Source organism: Micropterus salmoides, unplaced genomic scaffold (assembly GCF_014851395.1).
Source record: "Micropterus salmoides isolate LMB-PRFRI ecotype aquatic unplaced genomic scaffold, ASM1485139v1 Ms_hic_scaffold_16, whole genome shotgun sequence".
NCBI lineage: Eukaryota > Metazoa > Chordata > Actinopteri > Centrarchiformes > Centrarchidae > Micropterus > Micropterus salmoides.
In genome coordinates this window covers 4,723,391-4,743,175 of record NW_024040707.1, presented here as the reverse complement: position 1 = coordinate 4,743,175, position 19,785 = coordinate 4,723,391, and the positions used below count along the sequence as shown (strand labels likewise).

The 19,785-nt window shown below is 37.4% G+C and overlaps 1 protein-coding gene and 2 long non-coding RNA genes across 3 annotated transcripts in view; 2 read left to right on the top strand and 1 right to left on the bottom strand.

Annotated features, from left to right (window-relative positions):
* Nucleotides 1-2,340: 2,340 nt before the first annotated feature.
* The window catches only part of zgc:194282 (tyrosine-protein kinase Srms), a 28,842-nt gene continuing 11,397 nt past the window's right edge, over nucleotides 2,341-19,785 (bottom strand). The window contains exons 3-8 of the mRNA XM_038721722.1: nucleotides 16,120-16,286; nucleotides 10,988-11,135; nucleotides 9,385-9,543; nucleotides 7,388-7,569; nucleotides 6,152-6,308; nucleotides 2,341-4,798 (exon numbers count right to left, since the gene is read on the bottom strand). Of these exons, the coding sequence (XP_038577650.1) occupies nucleotides 4,599-4,798; nucleotides 6,152-6,308; nucleotides 7,388-7,569; nucleotides 9,385-9,543; nucleotides 10,988-11,135; nucleotides 16,120-16,286 (1,013 nt within the window). The 3' untranslated portion in view covers nucleotides 2,341-4,598. The remainder of the gene's footprint in view (nucleotides 4,799-6,151; nucleotides 6,309-7,387; nucleotides 7,570-9,384; nucleotides 9,544-10,987; nucleotides 11,136-16,119; nucleotides 16,287-19,785) is intronic.
* LOC119905040 lies at nucleotides 4,662-9,449 on the top strand. Its single transcript, XR_005444777.1, has 6 exons — nucleotides 4,662-4,772; nucleotides 4,871-4,970; nucleotides 6,820-6,867; nucleotides 7,406-7,495; nucleotides 8,784-8,824; nucleotides 9,387-9,449. It is a non-coding gene; the product is annotated as an uncharacterized LOC119905040 (long non-coding RNA).
* LOC119905041 lies at nucleotides 11,389-15,396 on the top strand. The gene is made up of 2 exons (XR_005444778.1): nucleotides 11,389-11,556; nucleotides 13,482-15,396. It is a non-coding gene; the product is annotated as an uncharacterized LOC119905041 (long non-coding RNA).

Sequence of the window (19,785 nt, the reverse complement as noted above, 5' to 3'; positions counted from 1 at the left end):
GGAATAGCATCACAAATGAAGAATGCAACAGTTTGGTGATGTCGATTACTTTAAGATTATTTGTTCCATAGCTCACCTAAGACTGCTGTGGTCTAATACAAACGGTGGTTTGTCCTGAGGCGTTTAACACATCTTGATGAGAAGACCAGGAAATAAAAGCTGAAATTCTGAACTCTTGTCTCATACTCATCTTTTGATCTTAAACCCAAATGTCTTCAGTGAACAACAAAAACAAAGGAATTCTCCTTACCGTTCCAATACTTTTGGAGGGGACTGTACATATCCATGTAAAACCTAAAACAAATTACTTTATGCACAAAACCAACACAAACACACCAAGTGCAGAAACTCACACCCATACAACACAATCAGTTCATTTTTGCATTTCTCAATGAAATAGTTGTTCAGCTTTTTATTGCATGAAATGTATTTAAGATATTGTTACTTTATCACACCAAAGACAATAATGTCAGTTTCCTGCAAAAATGTAGATTATTTCGCTAAAATCACTCCATTGTTCTCTCTTTACATTTAATCTAAACATCTGGCCCATTTTACCTGAAATCGAGTAAAATGAGCCAGAGGCAACATGCTGCTATTCAAACTCTCATAATTACAAAACAACTTATCAACTTTTTCACAATTTCTTTTACAATTAGATATTTCAGAGACCCATACCAATTTATAAAAATATCATTAGATCTCATGCATAGCTTATTAGATGGTCTTATTAGTCATTAACCTAAAAGGCACATTTTAGCTGACTTTATCCTATACCACCAGGGTTGTTGTTGTTTTTGTTTGTAAGCCTGTTCTAAACATTTAGAACAACACCTGACTTTCGCGATAAATGCTCAAACATTCATTGATTAATTGGATTTTACAGCTGATAAATTATGCTTCAGGTTTCTCATTTAACGTTCCATGTAAACATCACATCCAAAATACGATCCATACTAGGATGATGGACATACTAATGTGTATTTAAAAGTACTCCATTAGGCCTTTTCCATCATGGAACCAAAAAACATGAGGTTTTCTTTGCAAACACAAGTGGACGTCTCATATTCTGCAGGTCATTGTGCAACGGCCTCTGTTGATGATGCATGCTTGATTACAATGCTTCCGCCAGGTTCAAAAAACAGTAGTGAGTAGTTATTCTAGAATTTGGGGTCAGATGGGTTTTGAATAATGGGTTCTTGTGGCTTTTTTTTTTTTCTCCACCAGATTTTCAACAACTCTGCCTCTGATTGGTTAAAAGCCTACTTATTGCCTCCGTTGGTTAAGGTTAGCCAGCCAGAGGCAGAGAATGTGGCAGGACTTGATGCAAATCGTAGTTGTCAAAAATCTGGTATTCTTGTGAGGTTCAACAATCATCCCCAACCAATCCTGAACATCGCTCACCAGTCAAAAAGTCCTACAACGGAAGTGCCTTGTCGGTTTGGAATGTACCTAAATGCTTTAGGTCACTCAGGAGTCCGTTTAGACGAATAATCTGTTCAGTCACATACGAGACACATTTTTATAATTGACCCAGAATTAGAACCAGGGCCAAGGGTCTGGACCAAAAGAAAAATTAAACTGGAATTACATGTGTAAGTGTGTGTGTAAGAAACAGGTTCCAGTGAAGTACAGAATCAGATATTTGTTACATGAGAAGCCTGCAGTCCACAGATACTTTCTTTTCACAGGAGCTCCTTCCTGTAAGGAAGTTTATTTATGTGCGAGTTCAGACAAGATGTTGTAACAAGGTGAGTGACGTCACCCATCTCTGAACAGACAATAAAGATGATACTACTATGACCGCTCTGAAAGCTTACTGGTCTGAATTCAGGGTGCATTCACTCCAAGTATGTCTGAAACAGTTTATTTAAACTCCTGAGTGTTTTTTACTTTTTGTAAATGTAAGTGATCCCTGAGCAGAACTAAAAACCACAAAGAAGTTCTTGGAATACAAAACATACCAGATTCATTATGTAATATTATGTAATGCCAAGATCTATAACCTCATAGGTCGTGTGATTGATTTATTTATTTTAAGATGAATGATAATCGGTGAAGTGGAGACAACAAATTGCATTGTAATTGTGTATATTTACTGTTGGGTGGTTTAATTTGTCACAAACATATTTTATAACCTTGGAATGTTTTGTACTAAAAGTATTTATTTGTTAAGTAACTATAGCTGTCATAATTGTAGTGTATTAAAAAAATACAGTATCACTGTGTTCAGGATAAACCAAATTATCTGCATAAACCTCTAGTTTCATTCTTTATATTCTTCACATTGTTCTAAGTGAAATAAATGGAAAACTTTGCATGCAAATGACAAAAACCACATTTCAAAACAATACTTAAAATACTTTTATTCTTTACACTACTGGTGTTTTGTTTGATACCTCATGGCACACAGCCCAACACATGAAATTCACTCTTGTGATTTGGTGATTATGGCTAGTTTCCTGAAATTGGCTTTGTCTGCTATAAATGTCATGCATAAAAGACAAAAGTTGCATTGTTCTCAAAGTGCATTGCATTTCAACATTGTTGTACAATTTTATGGTGCACAAACCCCCCCCCCCCTTTTAAAAGAGTCTTCTGGATATCACTGAGAAAGGTCTTTCTGCCTCGGGTTCTCTTTAAAGTTATTTAATAAGTTACATTTATTTGGAAGTGTATCGTGTGGACAGAGTCTGCAGTGTAAACATAGGCACGCTAGTTATAACTGGCAATTACTGTAAGCCTCTAAAAGAGGTTTAATAACTTTAAGGTTTGTACACGTGCCACTATGGCTGACTGGCTTTTCAAGCCAAAACCAAAAATGTATCATAGGAGGATTAAAAAAATCCCCACACTATTCTAACGAAACTTGTATCCAGACGTAATAGATAAGTAACATGCAGCCAAAACCTTCTCAAATCCCTGTAACAGAAGGTAGGCTGAATAAAATACTTTATGCTTGTGGTTAATAAGACTCAACGGTGTATAGCCACGCTAGAGGGCCCATGAGGCCAGAAAACTAAAACTGGTGGATAAAAAATAAAGAGGAAAGAGGAAACTTTGACTCTTTTATAAAGTGTTGAGCCGAGTTGTCCCGAGGATGTCATTGCGTCCTCTGAATAGTGGCCATTTTAGGACATCTCAGACTCAGCCTGGTTTATCTTTTAATCAGTCTAAGCTGTACTAAATGTATTAACATGCTAATGATCAGCACCCCCCAAATTTAGTGTGTTATACATGCTAAACTTTAGCAAACTAACATGCTAACATTTTTGGGCTTATAGAGCATGCCATAAGTCCTTCTCCAGCCACGCGGCTGACTTCCTGTTGGCATCATACAGCTCTTCTTGACTTTCCAAATATTATAGGACTTGATTTAATAAAAAAAAAAAGGTTTTGGGGGAGTTGTGACGCTCCTTTTCTTGTCAACCACACTTGACTCACAGCCCAGCTCTGATCCTGGGAGCTTGGGCCGGGCGTAGTGAACTTTTTTTGGTTTACATCTGTCTTGCCGTGTTCGCCCACATCCGTTTGACTTTTCTTGGTAACTCTATTTTTCTTTCCTTAGCTTCTTCTGTCATCGTCATCTTCGGTCTCTTCTCCTCTGCCATTAGCTAATGAAACGTCCATAGAGGCTGTCTCCAATACAGGAAGACTCTAATGTTACATAGCGTCAATAATGTGTCTATTCCAAAATGTCACACTATAAATTTAAAAGTTATATTTGAAGTCTGTCTTGCTCGCATGCTATATGTAGAACGAAAGAGTTATTGGTTGCTGTGATCATTCTGAAATAGCTTAGATCTATCGTTTAACCTCAGGGTTCAGCTAATGCCGATGGGAATTTGGTTATTACTTCATGATTAGATACTCGAAACAAGGACAAGAGGACATTGGGATCACCAAAATTGTTAGATTATCTAATCAGACAATTAGATAACACGAAGCTCTGTACCAAATATCACAGCAATCATCTAAATCTGTTTTGGACCGACAGCATCCATATTAGCATCTCTGGCACCAAGCTGCTAGCGTGGCTAAAAAACCCAGCAAGCACTTACTTTATTGCACACAACCTCAATTTGAGCCCTGTCTTTGCAGTCAAAAGACAAATGAGTGATTTAAGTCCTAGCCAGTGATTTCACAACTTTTCGAAGTGTGCATACCCAGACATGGCACATACAGAAGTAATAAAATATTATTTATAAAACACAAAAGTGTATAAAATTAAAAAAAAGAGTCTGTTCTGTGAATGTGCTGAGGGTTTTAGTGGAAGTTGTTTTTTTGATAAGTGTATTTACACACCTTTCTCAGGCTACTTCATTCATTTGTCCGTCTTGCTTTCAATTAGAGGAACTCTAATTTCCCGTCCTTCTTCTTTGACTTGATGAGCATCTTCTCTCACTTCTGTCCGCTTTTAATGCTCTCCTCCCTCTGTCCTTTCACACCTTGGTGTTTTATAAGTACATATACCCTGTTGTGGAAGTAGATTACATGGGGTAGGAGAATATTCATTATTTCTCATCCCCGCTTTTCTGTCTTCATTTTTGCAGTCCATTCTGCTTCTGCGCCTCGTCTTCCTCCATTTCTCCCTCTTTCTACACCTCTATAGTCTTGTAATATATCTTGGTATATATTGAATCCAGCTGGCTGTACAGAGCGTGGAAGGAGGGTCTCTTGGAGGGCTCAGGGGCCCAGCACTCAATCATGATGTGGTAAATAACTTGAGGACAACGGGCTGGACAAGGCAGCCGAAACCCTGATGACAACAGGTCCAACACTTCCTTGTTGCTTTTTCCTAAAAGAGAGTGATATTAATGCATGAGAATTGGAAGAGTTTGCATACGTTTCATCCTTTTTTCTTTTGCAGGCACAAAATACAAGATGTTCAGTACTCAACTGTGCAGATACAGACAGCTACCACAACTATGAGAACATCAGAAATTGCTGCAATAGCTCAACTTTGAAAGGTAAATTGAACATGACTTTGGAGTTTCTCAATTTTTTTTTTAAGGCCACAAACACACACAGTTGTTATTTTATTTAAAAACTCAGTAATTTCCTAAAACAGCTGGACACTGTTACGTTTGCTCAAAACTACAAACCCAAGAAAATAATGCATTTGTTTATGAACACTTTCAGCAGCGGATAATACACATTCGGTGCTCTGGTGAGTTTTTGCACTGACTGGGACATTTTCGACGGAGACCTTTAATGAGGGTCACTATCATTACTATTATATCAATTTCTGCATAAATATGCCTATACCAGTCAAAAGAATCAAGAAATATCCCAACTCCAAACCCTAGATTGATCCTCAAATAAAACAGAGCCTGAAAGAGAAGCATGAAACTTTCAGGCTCAAAGTCTGGGTTGGTCTCAGGATGGAAAACTGCAACATAGAAAATGAGGTTCTGAAAGTAAAACTGGAATGTAAAGACAAACTGAACTACAAAATAGGCAAGCACTGATTCAGGATTTTTACCATACTGTATATAAAAAAGGTTATTACACAGAAACTACCACGTGTGTTTCCAGGTAACAAGTCACAGCCTTAAACATAATTTTCACAGTTTTAACTTAAAACGAGAGGGAATGTTTAGGGCATAAGGGAGGATGGATTTCTGCATTATAATATGGCAATTACCTTATTTTCACATCATTGTGAAGGTAATATACCGATAATATTGTGAAACATCAACCTATATTACCTCATTATTATCATTACCCAATTAATGTCACCATATTACCATTTCTTAATCCAAATATTGCAATGATATTACCATTTTATTGTTAGTTTATAATATTACTAAATAGTTTTGACCCATTGCTATATTTAAGTGTGTTTTTGGCCCCTTATTACCCTGTTACATATAGATCTCAGTCTAATATTATCCAGATATACCCATTGTTAATACCAAGCTATTAGCTGGTTATTATATGGTATTACCTGTTATCATACTATCATTAAACTATTATGTTATTACAGAGCTGTAATGTAAAGTGCTACCTCTTCATCCATTATGTCAGTGGGAAAGCATACTTAAAATACTTTCCACTGATTTAATAAACACAGGAATCAATCTGCTAGAAAGCTCTGCAGGTTATATAGCTGTAAATCTCCATTAAAAAATTAGAAAGAACACTATACCTTCATAAGGCATCTTGCCGCGTGACATCATCTCATACAGCAGGACCCCAAAAGACCAGACATCTGATTTTACAGAGAACCGCTGGTGAAGTGCCGCTTCTGGAGCCGTCCACCGAACCGGGATCTTTGTGTTTTTACTGGCCGTATACACGCTGTCCTGGAGAGAGACAATGAAAGTGAATAGAACACATGCACACTTGATTAACAGAGAACTGTAATGTGTTTCTCAAATTTAAGAATACATTTCCCATCAATCCTCATTAGACAGTGTTTCTTCTTAATCAGATTATTATAATAATAATAATAATTAGACTTACTGTACACCTTAGTTTTGTTTCTTTGGCTTCTATTTCAAATAAATATACAACAATTACACAATTACATAATCACACAGTAAAACATACACCTACAGTTGTGCCATAAACAGAAAATGGAAAGCAGTGCAGCAGACGGAAATAAGTTGGGTTACAACCTACAAACAAACACATTTAAAGTTATTTCACATTATTTGACTCTGTCGGACAGAAAGATAACAAACTGCCAGTGTTAATGTCTAACGCCATGCAGAGAGAAGATTTTAAATAAAAATGTTTGTGTCCAGGAAAACTGGATTAAAAGTGTGTATTTCCTGCTAAACCTGCTTCTCACTACAATATTTCTATTCTAAGGTAAAACGCAGCAGAAATGTTCTCCCCGGAGAAGCTGATTTATTTACAGTGAGTAATGGCGGGTGGTGATGGCGCGGTGGATAAGACACATGCCTTTGGAGTGAGAGACCCGGGTTCAAATCCACTGAGACACCAATGTGTCCCTGAGCAAGACACTTAACCCCTAGTTGCTCCAGAGGCGTGCGACCTCTGACATATATAGCAATTGTAAGTCTCTTTGGACAAAAGTGTCAGCTAAATGTAATATTGTCTAATATTATGTGGTTAATTATTACACACAGAACCTTTTAAGCTTGCTCTTTCTTTGCTCATATAAAGTCTTTTGATATTTTGTAGCTCAGTATGAATAAAATATTAAGTTTTGAGTGCAGCTGGAGGATGGAGTTACACATTAAGTATACATGAGTTTACACAGGAACAACCAAGCACTCTATACATATTTAAAAAGAACACGGATAAACAATTAGCATTATACTAAAATAAGATGATGGTTCTTGACAGATGATAAATAACCCCTCTCCTGTGTTTGTACATGCGGTCTCTCTCTCTTCCTCACAAACCTGCTCACCTTAATAATCCGAGCCAGACCGAAGTCGGCCACCTTGCAGACCAGATCTTCTCCCACCAGGATGTTCCTGGCAGCCAGGTCTCTGTGGACGATCTTTCTGTCCTCCAGGTAGGCCATGCCCTCTGCAATCTGACTGCCCATGTAGATCAGATGAGCTGATTTCAGCATCTGGCCTTGAGCAGCTACAAACACACACACACACACACACACACACACACACACAAACACACACTGTCAAGCAGGTGATCAGGGCTGGTCTGAAGGTCGCTGGTGCAATTCCCAGCCCCCCCCCCCTAGTCCAGTCAAGTGTCTGGCACCTTGCATGGCAGCCTCTGCAAGGAGTATGCAGGTGTTTCTGAATACAAGCCTATTTACCATTTGACAATCCAGAGTCCAAAATCCTCATATGTGCACACATACGTGGCAAATAAAGCTGATTCTGAGCAACATGGATTTGTCTTTCTGCAAGGTTGCTGTTTTCGATGAATCAAAAAATGTAAACAAGGAGTTTTGATACAGGTACCAAGACAATACTTACACATTTTCCACAAAAGAGTTTTCGTTATACAAAGTCCTACATTTGAGTTAGAAAATTATGCATACAGTCACTTAGATATTAATCCTAGCCCCAGTATATAGTGTGCATTGTAATAGTAGTTTTGCCCTGTAAACTAAAGAAATCTGTGACAAATCTATGTTACTACAAGACAACAAGGCTCATCTCCCCAATTGAATTTGTGAAGGATTTTTTTTTTCCAAGCTAAAATGTGTAACATTGCTCTTTAAAGTTGTGTGAGCACAAAGGAGCCATATTGTGTAAAATGATGGTTGAATCGGCAACAATGCTTTCTATCCACATTTTCAGCATAGGACAGGTTTTATAACTGAAACATTTTGGTCTGTACTCAAACTATTAAAAAAGGTACAGTACCCAGCAGACAAGCAAACATGTCCCTCAATTAAGGGCCACTTTCCTTATGCTGCACATCATGTTTTTTTTTGTTAGATTACATTTAATTGGCAGGGACTTTTTGTCCAAAGTGACTTACAAGTACATTCAGACTTGATAGGTACAAGAACTATCGCTCTTAAACAAACAACTAAAGGTGTGTTCATTGCGTAGTGTTTTTATGAATACCCCTCATTTCCAGAAAATGAGTGGCAGAAGTTTGGAATGAATCATAAAGCTGAATTTGTATTGCCGTGTAGATGAGCAAACAGACGCTGCATTAGAAACAGCACTGTTATTTGAGGACACATTACGTTTTCTACTCTGCAATACAAAAGCAGCACTAAACTGTTTGCTAAGGGTGTAACTGTCAAACAATGTCACGTTAAACATGATTCTTCTGCTCTGTTCAAGGCTGAGAATAATGGTAGATACTTTTTTTTGCAGGGGTAAGGAGGAAATATGACAACCTGCATGTAAACTGAGAGGTAGAGTAACAACTTTAATGCAACATGTCCAGGAATATTTCTTCCTTTTGTTGCATGACAGGTTTCAGTGAGGTACAGTACGGTACAGTAATGACATGCAGACACAAACACAGCATGAAGAATTAAACTAGTGCAATGAGAAATATCGGAGTCAAACTTTTCACACTTGCTCACTAAGACTCCCTGTGATTAAAGCGTTTTTGTAAAACGTCAGAACAATATTCCTCTGCCGAGCAGAGCTGCCAGTGCACAGACTATAATTCCATTTGCTTTGGATTTAAGATTTAACGTCACTTGGCCTAAATACTATTTCAAGAAATTCTCAAACCCAAGGCACCTAAATTAAGTTCCTCATTGCATAGTAAAGCAACAGTGGAGTCTGCGCTTTCAGAAAGCATATAGCTGGCATTCAGAAAAGGGAAACAGACCAATCTAAACAATAGCTGTCCATGAGGAACTGATTTACCACCAGATTTTTGTACAGAAGGGATGACATGTATGGCGTTGTATGGGCTTTTGTGATGTCCGGTTATGTGCACAGTGTGCGTTTCTGCACTCACAGGCGAGGTAGGACTTGAGGTTTCCTTTGGTCATGAGCTCCGTCACGATGTAGACCGGTTCTCCTCTGGAGCACATGGCCAACAGCTGGATCAGCTTCGGGTGATGGAGGGTCTTCAGCGCCTGAAGCTCTTTCACAAACTCATCCTGCTTCATGTCCTCTGAAGAAGGATGGGGAGAAACAGAAATATTGGTGAATTTATACCTTATTTGATTCTCTTAGTTGCTCTTTTGTCGTTTATGCTGCTTTCATTCAGTTGGCTTTACATTCATCTTTACAACCACAACTGTCTTCTATTCTTCATGCAGCCTCCCACATTTCTCCATTTGTCCCTTATTTCCAAACTTAACATTTTTACCTTTACACTCATTTCATTAATCTCTTGATCCTTACCTTACAATATTTCTCATTTTCTCCCTCTAACCCTTCATTAATTCCTGCCAAACTTTTTTTTAAGCAGCTTTTCTTTTACCCTCACTCTTTGAATAACCTCCACTGCTCTCTCTGTCCATTAATGTGTAACTTAATCCTTCCATTTGTTATTGAAATGTCACTTATTTTTTTTGTCCATATTTAAGCTTTAGCCTCCTGAATGAACGCTCTGCATTGGCAAATGAAAAACATGCAAGGTAGGATACTTTATATCTTGTGCTGCATTGGGCTAATTATTTTGTTACCTTGCAAGTATCCGGGCAGAAAAGGTAAATGTTGCTGCCATGAAAACGTTATCCGGGTTGTAAAATCCGGCTTTGTTTATTTTATCTGATGAGCCTAATAGTCCCTGGTGTCGTTAGCCGTTTTCAGTCTGCACACAGCCTTAAACAGTAACACCAGGCTTATTTTAAAAGGTAATGAAGTATTAAGGATGAGTGAAAGAATTAAAAGAAACCATTCATCTCTGTCAGTATCTGGTCTTTGGCTGAAAAGTTCAAGCCCTCTTTCACCTCAGCAACACTTTTGGGTGTGGTCAGAAGTGTGTTTTGACAGGACATCACGTGATCTCAGCAGCGGGAGTTGTCCACTTGTGACAGAGTAGTACAAAAGCACAACTTTATTCACAGATTTTGGTGAAACTAGCGGTATGGGGCACTGAATTTACAGTTAATCAGACCACAAATGAGACAAGAATTAGGTTGGAAAAAATATACAATCAAGTATATTCTATCTGGGGGCCGGGCCTCACGGATTACTGTACAAAAACACATTTAATTCACTGAAAACATCCTCCTCCCGGCAGCCCAAAGCTCCTATGCTAGCAACACTCCCCCAGTTCCCAGTCTGGGCAGAGTCAGCTGATAGGTAAACTCTGTGAATCTCTAAGAGCTGAAGCAGAGCAGCCTGAGGACATCAGAGGGAAAACCAGAAAGAAAAAAAATTAAATATGATAATAAAAGTTTGACCAAAATCATTGAATAAGATATAAAGGTGTGTTTTCATACTGTCATCACTGAAGCCCAACCGCCCTCGTCTTTTCCAATGCTGAAAAAATGTTGAAGAATCAGCTTTGCTATTGTTTTGATGGAAAAAATTTTTTATTTAATGTACCCGATATCTCAAACATGATCTTCAAATACATCATTTATATTCTTCACAGTATCTCGTACCTTGTTTCAGTGTCTTTATGGCCACTTTCTTGTTCTTTGTGGTCCACACAGCCTCCCACACTTCTCCAAAATGTCCCTCTCCCAGTTTCTTGTGGAGTCTGAACTCTTCTCGAGGTGTCTCCCACTGCTCCATGTCAAACAGCTCCCGCTGCACAGAGACGACAAAAAAATCAAAAAACTGTTTAAAACACGTGCTGCAGAGATGCAAAACCAAATGTGCAAATCTGTTTTATTACATTTTCCAACACTGGAGGATAGTGTATTTTAAATATTGATAATAATATGATGAAAGCACGAATCAAGTGTTTGTATAAATGTTTATGTAATAAACCAAAGGAGGAGTTGAGGCAAAGTATGTCATTGATTGTGGACTCAAAATGAGAATAATACCTCAACATTAAATGGCATATTCTGGGCACTTTACCTCAACATTGATTGTTGGTTTTCTGACTGGTTGTGTCTGTTTTCTGTTCACATCTCATGAAAATTATATATCAATCTAACTGGGGGGGAGATCGAGATGACCGGAGACACGACCAAACCAAGACCAGATGCAATCAGGTTTTAATGTGAGTCAAAATTTAACTTTCAAATAACTATTTTCTAATTTAACAGTGGACTAAAACCTGGACCATGATGATAAAATCTTGAAATATTTGGTTAGAAATTTTGTCTTCACCATTTATTTGTCACCTTGTAAAACTTCCCCAGATAATAAAAATCCCAAAATTAGCCCAATGCAGCACATAAATTAGATACTTGAAATCAACTTGATCAGATGATACACAAAGAAACTTGTTGGCCACACTGTTTATGTTGCCTCAGCCTGGTTGCTTCAATTTACATCTTTTTTTCATTAGCTTAGACATATTCAAATAAATTCATATAAACAAATGAATGATGACAGTTTTAGTTCGTCTCTGCTGCAGAAGCTTCAGCAACGTAAAACACAATAGTTGCCTCATGTATAAACCCTCTCCCAAACAAAGCTCCGTCTATATCGTTCAAAACAAACTAAAATAAAAAGGACATTTACATTTAAATAATTTGCTACATCTTAGTCCACTTTATCCAGAGATCACCAGAACATTTTCTGTCAACATAAATAATTATTGCACGTTTGAAAAAAAGAGCAGCAAAAATATTTAGTAGATTGTTTTGTTAATCCCACTTAATTAAAATGTTTTCTTCCTGCATTTATAATTATGCATGACATAATCTCGCTAATGTCTTTAAGTTTGACAAATCTAACCACTTGGGTTTTCACTCAGTCAGCTGGGCAATTTATGAGGCATTTAAACAGCAGAATAAATCTGCTTTTAGAAACTAAAAGCTAAAGATGAATCAGACACGTGATACAAATGTGGCCACATACCATGCTTTATCAGTTTTAATTGACTATGTCTCTTTGCACAAGATTTTGTTTGTAGCCAAGTCAATAAAAAGTGATTGAAAGCATCGTTATTGACTCTTTTTACTGGTAAAACATTTAACTCACGGTATTTAAATTCAATCTAAATGGGAGTGTCTTATTCTTGCGTTTGAAGGCCTGAATGATCAACCATTTGACCGGGTTTAAGCCCTGTGAAGCTGCAGCTATTGTGTGACAATGGACTTCATATACATGAGAAAACACTTCAATAAAGTATGGGTTTAAAAACGAAATGAGCCTATCTGCTTTGTTTTAGAGCTTTTAAATCATGAATGTTCGAGATTGACTGGAAATAAAAACAATTTGGCATTTTTCAACTATTTATAACTTCATCCATTAAGCGTTCTTGTTTTGCTTGACAACTTAATGTTTGGTAGCAGCTCCACAGTGTATATTCCCAACTAACTGCTTATTTTTTGAAACTCCAATATCAATTGTGTTGTAGCTTCCCGCTGGTTGTTTTTAATTAAACAAAGTGGACTTTTTTTAAATGTTAAACCACCTTTCTTGAATCACATCAGTTTAATGAAGTGCAGCAGGGTCATCCAATACAAATGGCACGAAAATCAATACTTACAAACATGTAATAGACTAAATCTGATGTTTACTGTTTCTGGAATTAAAATCTATAAAAGCTTATAGAATATTTAAGTTTTTAAAAAACGCTCAACAAAAAGAAATGACATTTAAAAAAGGAATTTTTGCTGCTGTACTTTTTCTCTTAGTAGTCTCATTTACTGCCTGTTGGCTTCTCATGTGTGAGGATTTATGAGAAAAACCTACGTGTAGTTATATTTTATGTAGTTTTTCTGTGTGTACTCTGCAGGTTGAATATGTGTTTCTGCCTCAGTGTGTCCATGGCCTCAGACCCACAGCCTCCTCTGGAGGCTGTGGGTCTGGGTCATCTATGTGGGAAAAGCCACAACTTGATGTTTATCTTTTTATCTGTAAAGGTTCCATATTATTCCTTTATCCTAAAACAACACTCCATAATAATGAAACATGTAACTGTAATGTGAAAAGTGGGTGTGCTGCTGAATAGGTTTTTTTCTCATTTTGCAGGATAAAGATACTGAGGAACCTCTGAGCTCCGGCGTCTCCCGCCGGGCACGAACTGATGAGCCATGAATAAGGAAAACAGCTCACGGGGGGCGGGGAGTTGTTTAAGCTGCAGTGCAGAGATAGTGCACGTAATTACAGAACTGCCACGTGATATTATTCTAAAACTGTTCCAAATATTTTATTCACTGGTTAATTACACTCCAAACATGGTTGCCTCTTGGTATTAATTCATACACATAAAGCATAAGACTCACTCATTAAATTCCTGCTGCAGGGCAACAATAGAAAGATTAATTCAGGGTCTTTTGTTGCACTTTTTCCCCCAGATTCCTTCTGCAAAGACAAAAGCTGCTCAAATTAAAACAGATACTGGAACATAATGGATTAAAAACTGGAGCCTTTGCTGCCTGAAATTTGACTTAAATTATAAGCATCAGTGGGAACTGTTGTTGTGAGTCATTATTGGCTGCTGTTTTATTAGTACAAAAGTGCAGATCCAGTTTAGTTGAGCTCCATTTTGCCAAAGTCACCTAGTAGTAATGTGCAGAGAGATGGAACGTAATGGACCAACATTAATACGACTAACATTAATGAAGTGTCCTTTGTGTGAAATTGCTCTGACTGTTTTCCTGTTTTATTGCTGACTGAACTTTAGAGAGAATGAATGTCCTGCCTCTGCTGCTGATGGGATTCACTGTCTGTGAAGAGACTACTCAGTATTTTGGTATCAGGAATATGATTTGACATTTTAGATTTGTTTCCGGTGAGAAATTGATTTTATATAGTTACTTTGCTGTTGCTGCTCTATATATATATAAAAAATTAAAAATGTTAGTCTGACAGCTAACCAAATACACCCTTTAAAAAAAGAGGTAAGAAATTAATCAGAGATAAGACAAGAATAATACCCAAGTGCTTTATAGCTTACATGAGTTAGTGAACTTTTGGTGAAATACTACTTCAACATTCAGTGTGTAATATTTAGGGGAATCTGTTGACAGAAATGTAATAACTTCCATAACTATGTTTTCAGCCTTACATAATTATGAGCCATTTTTATCTACTACTACATCCTTAAATATAATAACGGTGGTAGTAGTAGTCTATTTAGTTTATTAGAAGTTGTATTATTATTATTATTATTATTAGTATAATAATTATTTTATTTTTATTAGAAGTTTATTATCTAGTTTATTAGAAACAAGAAAAGAGAAATTTGGACAACTGGAGGATCACACGTATTATTTAGCCCAAGAGTCGACAGATCGTGTCGGCTACCGTAGCTTCTCATGCGCTTGGAAAGGGAGAGGTGACTGGTGACTTATGATTCATGTGGTGTCAGAATCACTTTTGCTTCTTAAATCTTTATAGCAAAAAGAGGAATTTAATATACATATTTACATTACATATTTTGCAAATGTGTAATTTGCTGTATGGTTATAACTGTGAGTTTGCTTTCCACGTAGAGTGAACTAGATGTCTTGGTGTTTAAATGCTCCGATAATCTAACAAATCTTTGAAGCGTCCATGTTGATTCCACATTCCAACTGGAGAGCACATGAACATGCACTGAAGTCGGAAAAACAACTTCACAACTTGGGAAATGGGACCATCAGAGGAGCGTGTGAATGCACCGTGAGCCACTGGTTGCAATTCACAACCCTCACCACTAGATGTCACTAAAACTTACACACTATACTGTTTGTTTTGTATTACATTCATACTATATTCACATATACATATATTTTATATTCATCGTCACTTTTCTTAGGAGTATCAATAAACTGAGTCAAAATTGCTTTTGCATGGACAGTGTTAGAGCACAAAGTTTATTTGTTTTATTTTGGGGGGCTTTTATTGTGCTGCTGTCACATTTAATTTCTGACCTTGGAGTCAATAAAGTCTTGCTTCATTATCTTGCCTTATAAATGTGTTTACACCGTATTATAAAGGCAGGTCCGCAAATGTTAGTATTATGTTCAGGTGTGTGTTCACTGTTTAACAATAGATATAATCAAACATGCACACGATAACTACATACATACTATGCATTTACATACATAAACATGGTATGTGCGTATGGATGATTTTGACGGACTCACTTTGGGGCAGTGGCACAAACGCTGACACAAGTTATTAATAGTGAACTTGTTAGCCAATAATTGCTTATTTACACATCCGCCAAACACGTAACATTCTTTTAGACTCGTGTTTCTGTCCATGTGACAAATGTAAGTCCTGCTGAGGGAAATCTCTGGCTCTTCAACTTTATTATCCCCAAGGGGAAATGTTTTGGTTAATGCTCTACTAAATTTACCAGATAGTCACTAACTTTGTCTGCCTGTTTGATGATGTGGTGGTAATGTTCAGTAGGTTTACCAGAACCTTTTTGGTGAAAACAACTGCCTGCTGCTGCAGATGTTGAACCAAAACAAATAGCTGCAAGACTCTAAAACACACCGTAGAGTTGAAGGGACCTACAAGTCTGGTAATAATTCATCACTACATGGTAATATATTACACAGTAATTTGAAGTAAATATTGATTAGTACAGGTTTAAGTTTAGGTGCAAAGGAATGAGTTGTGTCAGCTTGGATCCTCACAATAGAAGTAAAAACATTGTGTTTTTGTGTCCTACCTGCTGGGCACAGGGCTCCACCAGCAATACTCCCAGGCTGTGGCCGTTTTTTTGGTAGTACGAGATCAGTTCTCCCAGCGTAGCGAAGGAGACGTTTTCCGACACAAAGTATGCGCCGATGGAGGATCGCTGGATCCGGAAATGGGACACCTTCCCCTCACTCCGGGCTGTAAGAGGGAGGGGAGAGTTATTGCATGTTCAAATACACAAAAAGTCACATCCTAACGAATCCTGAATAAACTGACTGAACCTCATTAATCCAGTGTTTACTTGGAAAATACTTATTTTGGGTGCTTTTGTGCTGAAAAGGACAGCAGAGAAAAGAGATCAGGACAGTTTTGCAGATCAGTAGAAACACAATGACAGAGTAGATGCAAATACACAGCAGTAAACAGCCCTGCAGGATAAAATACTTCTGCATTAAATCTGGGTTATATTTGTTAGGTTATAGTAAAAACCCTTATCTCAAGAGAAATTTCGGTGATTGTATGTAACTCTGTAGTTCTGACCTCTTTCACATTGAAATATTATCATCACAATAGAAAGTACCAAAATTAAAAGACCTCATTATGCAGAATGCCCCGTTTTAGAATAATGAGTGTTTATTGGATTTTAATTATTGATGCAAAATCTGATCTTAACCTGTAATACATCATAAGTAAGTAAAAAGTACAATATTTCCATCTGAAATGTAGTGGAGTGGAAGTATAAAGTACCTCCCAAATGGTACTTTCGTAAATGTAATTTCCACCACTGGAAGACAAGCCACTTGTGTATACTGTCTTTACAGTATCTTTAAAACAACAATGCAATTCAAGATGCTGTTTATAAATACACAACGCGACAAAGACAAGATGAAATAACTAAATGCAATGGAAAAACAAATGGGAACATCTGTGGTGCATTTCCTCAAAAGTTATTCTGCAACACTGACCATTTCTAACTCTGACACTGACTCCCAGTAGTATACAATGTTTTTCTACGAACAAAAGCTTATGCCATCAGAATTATTTGACAGATGCTGTAATCGCATGAAAACTCTACACATAGTGGGGCGAACCAATTAATCGAAACATTATGAAAAGCACAATATGGTCAAGTGCAATAACCAAATCGCAGAAGCTGCAGTGAAAGAAATGAAATGAAAAATGAAAATTGTGATGCAAAAATAATCATACCCACTTATAATGAATCACAGCATAAATCATGCAGCACTACACAGTGGCTTTAAATATCAAAGAACTGTGGCTAAATACAATTTACAATCAGACATTGACTGCAACATTCTTTTACACATACATGTAGAAACACTAGAGACATCCAGGGATCTGTTCTGCCTTCACTCCCAGGCTCGTATGCACACAAAGTACTGATGATGCATATTTCAGGAGGACCAGCACAGTGAAAATTGAACGTCTAACTGCAGCATTTTCCCCCCAGGACCTAAAGGACCTTGAAAGGCGGTGGGGAGGGAAGGGGAGCGGGGAAGAACGGAAGTCAATGGAGAGAGAAAAAGATGCGAATACAGAAGATGGTGCAGCCAGAGGATGAAAAGAAAGTCATGAGGAGCAGAGAACGAAATGGGCTGGAGGTTGATCCAGGGGAGGGAGAGAGTAAAAACATTGGCTTTAAAGTCACGAATCTCATGAGGGTTATTAGAGAATTGGCTGTGGGCTCATTCATAAAAGTGTCCTCTGATAACAACACCGGGCTTCTAAATGTAGGTTAATATCAGAGGTGGTTAGAGAAGCCAAACACTGTAAAAGTGGTCATCAAATAACTACTTGAGTTAGAATTAAAAAAAGGTATCTACTGGCAAACTTAACTTAAGAAAGGAAAAATAAATAAAAAAACACATGAGCATGAGTAATTAAATGCACACTGCTACACTGTTAGCTTGAATATTTATATTATGGCAGAAAGCAGGAGGAGTTTTAAAGCACAATATTCTGGGTGTTGCTATTTATTATTAAGCATATTAGCAATAACACAGTAGATTGTCAGCTCAGTGCCAGCACGGTTCTCTGAGCCATACTGTGCACAACAACTGTAAATATTAGCTGCTATCACTATTTGAAAGCCATACTACCATGCTGTAGCTTCAGCCGTTATTCTGCAATGAACAGAGCCATGTGGATGCATGACTACAGTAGGATAATAAAGCACTTTCCTTTCATTTTTCTTTTTCTTTTTGAGAGTTAGATGAGAAAATCAATGTCAATCTCGTGTGTGTGTGTATTACGTACAGAGCTGGATCCGGGGGGTAATTAGCTTAGCTTAGCATAAAGACTTAAGGTGGGGGAAACAGCTATGTGGCTTCCTGCAAAGTTAAGAAATACCTACCAACAGCTCTAACTCACATCAACACAGTATACTGTAACTAATTCTAGAGGAACAGCAGTTTATCCAGCCACACAGCTCAAGACTCCAGGAAGTCACTGCACTTGGCTGTTGTGAGCCAAGAAATAATTACAGCGCGTAACTCTAAACTTTTTACATTTATGTTTGTATGCACATTCAACAAATTAAATATAACGTGTTTACATGTGAGCTTTAGAAGTGTTGATAGGTTCATTTTTTACACCTTTTGTTTCCTTCTTCCAGCCTATATGTTAAGCTATGCTAATTACTTCCCAAGACTAAATAAATACTTCATGCACAGTCATGCAAATAGTATCATTCTTCTCATCTAACTCTCAAAAAGAAAGAATATTTCCAAGAATGTGGAAGATATCTCATCACATTTTGCCAGGAGCATTTGTCTTGTGTCACCTTCCTTTTTATCTCTTCCTCATTTTTTTTAAGCTCTACATAAAAAAAATATTAATAGAAACATTTATAGAGAATTAACACTTAATAGTAACTCATTTAAAAAAAATGTGTTCAAATATAGGCTATATGGGAAAAAAGTAAAGTGAAACTTTTTTGAGCAATATGGATACTTGTACTACAAACTAATACCACAGATTATCAAAGAATTGTCACCACAGTGTATATTGAGAAGGACATTTTACAATTGAAAAATGTCCTCGTCAGCTCTCTCTAGTGGACAAACTATGTAAAGGCGACTGTTTCATCATGTATAAATTACATGTTTTGAATCAAAATGAAAAATAACATGCAATGCCACACGCCCTGTCTAATTTAGTGCCAACACTTTGTTTATTTCTTCTAATTTCTCTTATGTACACAGATGTGTACATGCATGTACACATACTTAACTATCTCTACCTCCAGAATGTGGTTACACTGAGCCGTTACAGTTTGCACACCAGATGTTGTTAGTTTACTGTGAGGGTCACATCATCCAAACACAAAACTGGTCAGTTTCTAGCTAAAACAATCAGCTCTAAATCCAAATATCAAAACAGAGATTTATTATTTCTATTCAACACAAAGTCGTATCCGACATTTTGGCCATGTACCGTCATTGACCGCCATCATGGCTGTCTGTGGGCACGTTGTGTCACCTCATGCACTATATAGTAGGAGCAGAGAGAGAGAAAGGCAGGGAGATTAAAGGTCAGCAGTGGCTGGAGACGTTGAAAGACTGAAGGGCAGTGGAGGCAGGAGGGGGGTGATGGATGGAGGATAGAATGCATGAAGAGTCAGAGAGAAGGGAGGGAGGAGATGAAGAAGGAACGCAGCGAGTAACAGTAACTAAAA